The 10181-nt window shown below is 48.5% G+C and overlaps 1 protein-coding gene across 1 annotated transcript; it reads left to right on the forward strand.

The window, feature by feature from the left end:
* The first annotated feature begins 435 nt into the window (after window positions 1–435).
* LOC141660982 (uncharacterized) lies at window positions 436–2919 on the forward strand. Its single transcript, XM_074467959.1, has 3 exons — window positions 436–672; window positions 1240–2352; window positions 2401–2919. Exons 1-3 carry the CDS (start codon window positions 436–438, stop codon window positions 2917–2919), a joined length of 1869 nt encoding a protein of 622 aa, XP_074324060.1.
* Window positions 2920–10181: the final 7262 nt, after the last annotated feature.

Genomic DNA, 10181 nt, shown 5'->3' on the forward strand with positions numbered 1-10181 from the left:
TCGATCCATCATATGACGATAAAATTCCCAACCCCCACGGGGGTAAGCATCTTGAAGAGCTGTCAATATGAATCCAGGGTCTGCTACAACCAGGCACTCAAGGCGGCCGAGTCAAAAAATGCCTCAAGGGAGATAGCTGAAGCAGGTGAGTGCGACGTCCCCATGGAAGAGGCAGAGGGCAGGAAAAGAATACGTCCCGAGGGCCACGAGACTTGTAATTTGATTTCAATTGAGGAGTTGCCCGAGAACTACTTCGAGCACATGGGAATTCATGTGGAACCACGCTCAGGGGCCTTACTAATGGAAGCCTCTCAGCCCATCATGTTGATATAAGAGGGGATTGTAGAGGAAGCAAGTGATGAAGAAGAGAGCCCAGAACAAATCGCTGCAAGACTTAGGAGAGGGAAGTGGGCACACAAAGAAACAACAATCACTATGGACCCACCCGACGGAATCACTCGAACTGTAACTGCAACCTCTGAACGCTTGATAAATCCGGCCCAAGCTCACCAGACCGAGCTCAAGGATGCGGAAGGTTTGGCAATCATGGAAATGGAAAAAACTAGTGAGGCTCGAGCAGATTTAGACCCGAGAATGCCCCCAATGGTCGAGAGGGCCGGGGCCGCAGAAGACACAATCCCGATCTTGGTAGACCCAAATGATCCCTCCAAGGTACTCAGAATAGGCTCTAACCTAAGTTCTGACTTGAGAGAGGATCTAGCCCGCTTCCTAAGGGAGAATTTGGATGTCTTTGCATGGTCACACTCCGATATGATAGGGATTGACCCAAATGTCATGTGCCACCGGTTCAACTTGGACCCGAAAAAGAAGGGGGTTAGGCAAAAGAGACGGCCGATTAGTGGAGAGAGGGCAGAGGCCCTCAGAGAAGAAGTGGATAGATTAATGGGGGCAGGACTTGTGAGAGAAGCCTTCTACCCCGTGTGGCTGGCCAACCCCGTACTTGTCAAGAAGCCCAATGGCAAGTGGAGGACATGTGTAGACTTCACCGACCTGAACAAAGCTTGCCCGAAGGATAACTTTCCTCTACCCCGAATCGACCAGCTGGTTGATTCCACGGCTGGGCACGCATTGCTTAATTTTATGGATGCTTATTCGGGATATAACCAAATCCCCATGTATGGGCCAGATCAGGAGCACACCTCCTTTATTACTGATCGGGGCCTTTACTGTTACATCGGGATGCCCTTCGGGCTCCTTAATGAGGGGGCAACCTATCAGAGGCTGGTGAATAAGATGTTCAAACATCAATTGGGGAAGACTATGGAGTCCTATGTAGACGACATGCTGGTGAAATCGAAAGAAGCGAGGGATCATGTCCGCCACCTGGCAGAAATGTTCCAGATCCTAAGGGAGTACAGAATGAAGCTCAACCCCCAGAAATGTGTGTTTGGGATTGAATCAGGGAAGTTTTTGGGATTTATTGTCAACCATAGAGGCATCGAGGCCAACCCAACCAAGATACAAGCCCTACTCGAGATGAGATCCCCTCGACGGGTGAAGGATGTTCAAAGCTTAACGGGACGAGTGGCTGCCTTGAACCGCTTCGTCTCAAAATCCTCCGATAAATGCCAAGAGTTCTTCAAAGCAATCAAAGGAGTGGGGAGGAACTTTAAGTGGACCGAAGAATGTGAGAAAGCCTTTCAGAACATAAAGAAGCATCTCAGTAGCCCTCCAATGTTGTCCAACCCAAAGGCAGGAGAAACTTTGATCCTATACTTGGCCGTCTCCGACTTTGTAATAAGTACAGTATTAGTTCGAGAGGATGATGGTGTCCAGCTCCCGGTATATTATGTGAGTAAAAGGCTAGCCGATGCCGAAACTCGATACACAAGCCTCGAAAAGCTAGCGTATGCTCTGATTCTGGCCTCCCGAAAACTCAGGCCCTATTTTCAGGCACATAAGATAGAAGTGCGAACCTCCTACCCCCTCAGACAAGTGATGCATAGACCAGAGTCCTCTGGTCGAATGTTGAAGTGGACGGTTGAGCTCGGCCAATTCGAGGTGGATTATAAGCCAAGGACTGCGATCAAAGGTCAAGCGTTGGCCGATTTTATGCTAGAATTTCCCCCACATCAAGAAGTGGAGCCGGGAGCCCTTGTTGTTATACCTAGCACAGAAGAAGTTGGACTGGAGAGACAAAATAGTGCCCCATGGTGGAGCCTATTTGTGGATGGTGCCTCTAACGGTGATGGAGCAGGAGCTGGAATCGAGCTAATCAGCCCAGAGGCGCACAAGATCAGACGTGCGACCTATCTGGCCTTTCATGCAACCAATAATGATGCTGAGTATGAGGCCCTGATCAACGGTCTCAAGCTAGCTCTGGAAATGAAGGTCGAGAATTAGAGTGTGTTTAGTGACTCCATGATTGTGGTCTATCAGATAAACGGGGGGTATCAAGCTAAGGGGCCGAGAACAGAGCTTTACCTGAATTGCGCACAGAGGATAATCACAAGATTCAACGAGGTGAGGCTGGAACTAATCCCGCGTGGGCAGAATGAAGGCGCGGACGGGCTAGCTAAGCTCGGCTCACGCCGCGAGAGCACTTTGCTAGGGACCGTGCCCCTTGATATACAGAGGCAACCTAGTGTGCCCGAGCACGAGGTGGGCAGCCTCAGTAATGAGCTCGACCCCACGTGGATGACATCTATTCTAGCATACATAAGAGAAGGTTCACTTCCGGACGAAAAGAACGAGGCAAGGAGGATAAAATACAAAGCAGCCCGCTATGTGATATACGACGGGATTTTATACAGAAGAGGGTTCAGTGTTCCTCTCCTCAAATGCATAGATGGGGATGAATGCAACTATATCCTAAGGGAAGTACACGAGGGCATTTGTGGCAATCACTCGGGGAGTAGCTCTCTAGCTCAGAAAATCCTCCGTCAAGGCTACTACTAGCCAACGCTGAAAAAAGACGCCTCTGAATTCTCCCGAGCTTGTGATAAGTGTCAGCGATATGCCAATTATTACAACCACCCCGTGACCTCTCTCACATCCCTCATGAGCCCCTGGCCCTTCTCCATATGGGAAATTGATCTGATTGGGGAACTCCCGAAGGCCAGGGGAGGCGTCAAGTATGCGGTGGTTGCGGTAGACTATTTCACTAAGTGGGCAGAGGCCGAGCCCCTAGCCACTATCACAGCGAAAAAGCTCAGGGAGTTTGTATACAGGGCTATTGTATGTCGCTATGGCATCCCTTACAAGCTGATATCTGACAATGGGAAATAATTTGATAGCAAGGAGATGCGAGAGTTCTGTGAGCAGCTGGGGATTCATAAGAGCTTTAGCGCAGTCTGCCACCCCCAGAGTAACGGGCAGACAGAGGCTGTTAATAAAATCATTAGGCATACCTTAAAGGCAAAGCTTGAAGAGAAGAAAGGAGCATGGCCAGAAGAGCTCGCCCAGGTCCTATGGTCTTACAACACTACACCCCGAACCACAACTGGAGAGACCCCTTTTTCTCTGGTGTATGGGTGTGAAGCTATGGTGCCCGTTAAAGTGGGAGCAGGATCTTTTCGAAGGGACAACTATGACTCAGAGGAAAACGAGGTCAATCATCGGCTCTATTTGGATATGATCGAAGAAACTCGAGAAGAGGCTCAGATCAGGATAGCGGCATATCAGCAGAGGACAGCTAGGCATTACAACAGTAAGGCTCGAGCCCGAACTTTCAAGGTGGGAGATTTGGTTCTGCGCCGGGTCATGCCAAATACCAAGGTGGTGAGTCACGGAGTCTTTGGAGTGAGTTGGGAAGGCCCCTACAAGATAAAGTCAGTGCTCTGGGAGGGAACCTACCACCTCAATGATATGCAAGGCAAGTTGATCCCAAGAGCCTGGAACGCGGAACACCTTCGCAAGTATTATCAGTAATATTATTCTTTCCAGACTTAGTATTATCTTAAAATATTCCTAAGTCTCGGGGGGTAGTGCCATATAGGTGCCTCCCTGAGACCACAAGCATGTACTCTTTTCACTTCCCATTATCTATGAATAAACGATTGATCTCTATTTGCGCACTTGATATTTTAACTTCTGTTAATAGATTAAATACCCAGCAGGGGACCCCATCCTTGGGAACCCATACGAGGACAGAACAGTTGTTTTATTAACATGTTAAAACAAGTCGGGCCTCGGCCCGCTTGACGCTAAGAACATGAAATGAGCCGGGCCACGGCCCGCTTAGACAAATATGAACATATAGTAGATAAAAGATGAGGATAAAGAGGTATAGGCCCGTGATGCGAGCTCATACCCTGACCCTCAAGACCACAAATGCGACCCAGGGGGCCCAGCCCTCCATCAAACATACTCAAAGTCGCATGATGCGAGGAGAAGACACATGCGAGCTCCTAGGCCGGCTCGCTAGTGCGAGCACACCTACAACACCTGCGAGTTGATGCGAGCTTTTTCCACTTGGCATTCTCTCTTAATGGTTGTTTGATTGAACAAATGACACGAGCTGGTTATTTGGGCTCGCAGTGAAGGGGTAACGCTCGCCATAAGCGGCCAGAGTTATGATTACTTTTGGTCAGTAGAGGCATGGTAAGAAAACACAAAAAATAAAGAAAGCCAGCTGGCACCGTAAAGACATACGCGGGCACAAAAGACTTGACATTTTATACAAACAAAAGTTAAATAAGTTATGCCCCGAGGCAGAATATTTCAAATACAAGCGCGAGGCAAGAGGGGTGCCCGCTTACCCAGTCAAAAGTCTAGTTCTAATTAAAATTACATCAAGGGTTATCAGCCTCTGCTCCCTCACGATTTTCACCAACGACCTGGGCCTTCTCGGCCGCGAGCCGATCCTCCTCAGCAATTTGGGCATCTCTCTCCATCTCTAGCTTCAACTTGTCAGCATGCCTCGCTGTGCTTACACCCAGAGCCGCCCAATCGAAGTCAGGAACCTTCTTCATAAAGACTTTCATAAAATTCATGGCCCCCAGATTCCTAGCATCAGCGAGGGCAGCCTCACGGCCCTCGGTCAGGGCAGAGACTGATCCCTCCAGCTCGAGCACCCTCTCCTCAAGGGCATCCTTCTCCTTCTTCCATGCCTCAACAGCCAGGTCATGAGCCTCCTTCTGCTCCCTTAGGGCCTTGTCGTGAGCAGCGTTCAGGTTAACTATCTTCTGATTATAGTTGTTCACCAGCGTAACTTTCTCTTGCCCGTGCTCAGCGACCTTACTCTGAAGGGACTTGACTTTAGCCTCGAGCTTTGTGTTGGTCTGGCTGAGGGCTCGCATCTCTCGAGCCTTAGATAACTGACGATAGTATACTTCGGCCGCGGCTCGGGAGAGTGCATCCTGGTTAACCTCGAGAGCAGAGGAAGACCAATCCTTTAAATCCTGCTCGCTGATGTGACCTTGAGCGAGCCGGCCGAATGTGGTCGCAACCATATTGGCAGAAGAAGAGGAGAGAAGAGGAGCATCAGAGGGAGCAGCTTTCTTTGGCTCAGGCTCGCCAGTTTTTCCTTCTTTGTGACCTCTATGCCTCTTTATTCGAGGAGAGGGCCCTGAATCCTTGAGGTGCTCAGAGAGAGTAGTCATGCGGGCCGGAGGATTGGCCTGAGAGCGAGCCCTTGTGCTCGCAGCTGCGGGCTAAACTGGGCCCGAGGCCGCAGCCTGCTCAACCTCTTCCATGAAGGGGATAGGGGAGATGGCCATTTCTGAAAAAGAAAACAACAAAGCAATAGATTAGTCACAGCAAGATGGAATGGAAAGAAGTAATGCGAGCAGGTGAAAAATACGGAGAATTAAAAGTGCGATGTGAAATGAGATGCATGCAGGAAAAGTGAGCACGCGAGCACACGAGCTCGCGCATGCGAGCAGCCAGGCCCGGATGTGCGGGCCCGATATTCTTACCCATTCTGGCTCTCTTCCTAGATTTCTTCTGAGGAGTCAGCCTCACTCATTCCTTCAAAAACCCACATGCGACCAGATTTGAGGTCGTTATGAGTTTTCAGATGTCCCGGTCCGCCTTAGGAAGATTTAGAAGACTGTCCGCGTTTATCTTTTCTTGTCCCACAGGGACAGTGCGAGGCGGGGTGGCTGGAAATAAAAGAAATTCTTGTTAAAAGGAAAGAGCTATGGTAGAAGAGACGAGAGCGGGCAGGGAAAACTTACATGGATTATAATAAAAATGAGTCTGGACTCGAGGCACCTCGTGGATATAGAAGTAAGGGCTCTTCCACTTCCCTGAGTTGCTCGGCCCGTTGTGGATGAGGTTCTTCTTGTTGAAGTACGGCCAGACAGACAAGTAGAAATACCCAAAGTCGTTAGGAGAATGCTTCAAATGGAGGAAGTAACCCAGCTGCCTCACGGTTAGAGAAGGGTGCCTGCATTTGTGGTACATGATGTACAGTGCGAGGGCGGCCCGGTATCCGTTTGGATTGATCTGAAGGGGTGCGAGCTGGAAATACTCGCAAACATCTTTAATGAAGGGATGAAGAGGAGAGGAGATTCCAGCCTTAATAGGAAAGTGGACAAGACCATGCGAGGCACCCTGCCTCCATTCTCCAAGTGATTGAATTTGTAGCATCTCATATGAGGTAGGGGCAAGACAATATGGCCCTCGAGCTGAAACTGCTCAATGTGCTCGGCCAGATGTTTCTGAGTCAGCGAGGTAGGCAGGTCGCGGCAAGCGAGCACCCTAACCTCCTCGTTTGCAGTTGAGCTCTCCTCCCCATCAGGAATGATCTGCCTTTTGAAAACAATTTCACCCTCGAGCTCGGGCTGAGCAGGAGGCACATAAGGCTCAGGAGAGGCCGCCGGGATGTAGTTATAATTACAAATCTTATACTGACTTGTAACATCTGCCACCTCCTCGCTCTGAGGAGAGTCATAGGACCAGTGTGAGCCGTCCTCTTCACCCTCGAGCCCCAAGATGGGGTATTCAGCAGCTATGGGCTCTTTTCCTTTCTTCCTGGTGTCATAGTATGCACTCCCTAGGTCACTGTCAGTAGATTCTGAGTCGAGATGAATGGGGTCGAGGCTGTTAGCTGCAGCTTGCCTCAGGCGGGCTGCCCTCTCTCCAGCCATTTCTCGTAATATCTCCTCAGCTCGTTCTTTATTCAAGGGAGCAGGCTCTCGGTTTAGCAGCTCTTCTACCCCAAGGGAGGCTGGAATATGAGAGAGGTCCACGGGCCTATTTCTCCAATCATATATATTCTTCTCCCTGGTGAAATCCTCAGGGTTCGGGTCGAGGTGAATATCAAGCGAGCCGGATCCAGCTGCTCGCATCGAGTTCTCAACTCTGGCAATATTCAAAGCCCCTTGAGGGGTGATAGCTGAGCCAGGAGAGATGGGTTGGCTAAGACGACCAGAAAGAGAAGTCAGCTCGCGTTGGAAGTCCTTTGAGCCTCGCTGCTCAGGAAGATATTGGTTTAATGGAGATGGAGTAGCTGAAGAGCAAGCCGGGCTAGCAGAGGTGCGAGCCGGGCTCGAGGAAGAGCGAGAGGATCCATAGGAGCGGGCTGAAGACGCACTCGACATCTGTAAAAGATGGTATAAATTAGTGTGTGGCCCTAAAAAGAAAAAAAACAAAAAACAAGTATGGGATCGCACCTAAGTGTCCTCACATCTCACACGGGATCACACCTAAGTGTCTAAAGGAGCGAAAGGACTCGCATCGCGCATTGTGGTTGTGTGTGAACTCGCATCGAATAGGTGGTGTGTACTCGCATGGTGTACGTGAATAAGCATGAATAAAAAACAGGCTCAAATCGAAGAGTACCTATGGGAGAGGTGTATGAAGATCCTGATGAATCTGGTCCCGGAGAATATCGCCGCCGGTAGACGGTTCTTGTTGAGATGATAATCTTCGCCGTGGTAGATCCTTGAGCAAATTGAGCAGCAATTCAGGAAGTGTTTTTGGAAATGTGAGAAATGAATTCAAATCTCACATATTTATAAGGGATAGGAGAGAGAAAGGGGAGGTGACGCGTGTCACCATCTTAGATGACGACACGGATCCCCACGCCAGCTGTCCAACGGCTGTCAAAATGAATGCTAAAATGAAAGGCATGCGAGGCGAGGCACGCAAGGCAGTTTGGTGCGGCCTGGTGGACTCGCACCTGCGAGGTCATAAAAGACTAGAAAATTCCTAGCCTCAAAAATGCGACCAGGAATTTTGGGGGGTAGTTGTTATGCCCGCTTTCGGCCATGGGCCCTAAACATGTCCCTATAGGTGCATTGAGAAGCTGGACTCTCGTGTGTGGGTTAGAACCATGGATTAATAAGACTTGGGCTAGCACATGTGGGCTGGGCTCGTGACGTGTGAGCTGGGCTCGTGACATGCGAGCTGGGCTCGTGACATACGAGCTGGGCTCACGTGACCACATGCAGGATGGGCTCACGTGATCACATGTGAGCTGGGCTCATGACAAGTGAGCTGGGCTCACACATGCGAGCTGGGCTCACATTTGCCATCTGGGCTCTCATATGCGAGGTGGGCTTAGGTGTCCATATGTGAGGTGCGCTCAGATGACTTCACGCGAGCTGGGCTCAGATGATAGCACGCAAGGTGGGCTCAGATGACTTCACGCGGGCTGGGCTCGGTTTCCCACACGCGAGCTGGGCTCGGTTGCCCACACGTGGGCTGGGCTCAGGTGCCCACACGCGGGCTGGGTCCATGAGCCCACATCTTATGAAATCAAAGTTAACATTGTATTTATTGGTTAAAAAGGAAGGCGGTGTGGGCCGAGGCCGCCAGGCCGGCCCGCATTAGAGGACTTTGTGTTCGACATGGAAAGTGGCTTATAGATGACTGAGTTGCTCGTAAATTTCAGGGCCGATACGGGTTATTGCTATAATTATGGGAAGAAATACGGAGATGCCGTGAGATTATAGGAAGCGTGTGGAGTCGGTCGAGATTTACGTGACTAATTGGCTGAAGGCCTGACTTATCGTGGGCTTGGGCTGCACGGGTTGGAGAACCCTAACCCTAGCCTACGTGACTTGTTCCCCAAGAACTACGTGAGGCTTGATCCCTATAAATAGGGTACGTAGGCACTTGTATGAGACATGAGTCGACACTTGACAGAGAATAACAAACCCTATTCTTTCTTAAGGAGTCCACATACAAGCTCAGCCACCGCCAAACAACCTTCCTCCACCCTCAAATACCGTCCTTGATCTTTGTTCCGCCCATTAACCTCCATAACATTGTTATACGAAATTCTCCCTATAACAACATCCAAATGTTGATGATGTGTCAAATCCTGATGACACATTAAATATTGATGACATCCAACAGCCAGATCCTGAGCTTCTTCTGATCATTGAGAATTCAATATGTAACAATCTCCCCCAATTTATGCTTAATGTAATGAAACACAAATTCCATTCTCAATGATGTCAAAATCAATCTACAAAATATACAAGAAATAAAGCTTACTTCAGTATCTTCAGATAACTGACAGTTGTTTCTAGAAAGTTTTTTAATCTTTCTTCCTCCTTGTCTCATAGGACTTTAACAAGATTTTTCTTCAACTCTCTCTTTTCTTCAGTGTCTTCTCTAAGCTGATAGATGGATGATCTCAACTTAGAAATTGAGCTTTTGTTTATCTCAATATCACCAATCAACATGAAACTTAAACTGACATCTTCATGATCAGGACTGAAGGATAACTGAGGACTGTTGAGAAAAACTTTTTAGCACTGCAACTCCCTTTTTCATCTTTATTTCTTGACCAGTATAAGTTCTGTACTCAGGAATATAATCACCATTATATTTGTCATCTTTTGTCATGACTCTTCTTCTGATGACTTCAAGTATCATAGAAGACCAATTTCTGGTGACACTGTTCTCAACTCTAAGAAGATAGTGAATGTATTTCAATTCTGTCATAGTCTTCATTAAGAGTTGCTGCAATGTAAAGCTCTTTACTTTACCATCTCTGAAAAAGTACAGAATATCTTCTCTGACATCATTATCATTTATCTTTCTATAAACGATCTTCACAGCTTCAACTTTCTCAAGATGTGAAGGAGAAATTCTTTCACCAAGATTCTCTTTCAGAGTATTTGTATCCAGCAGATCGGATCTTAAAATCTTCATATCAGAATGACCAATGCCTCCTCTGGTTTGAGATTTGACAAGTTTCAGGTTTTTATTGTATTCCACCCAAGAAGATTTCTTGATGGACTTATCAACATCTTCCGGTT

Source organism: Apium graveolens, chromosome 5 (genome assembly GCF_009905375.1).
Source record: "Apium graveolens cultivar Ventura chromosome 5, ASM990537v1, whole genome shotgun sequence".
Lineage (NCBI taxonomy): Eukaryota > Viridiplantae > Streptophyta > Magnoliopsida > Apiales > Apiaceae > Apium > Apium graveolens.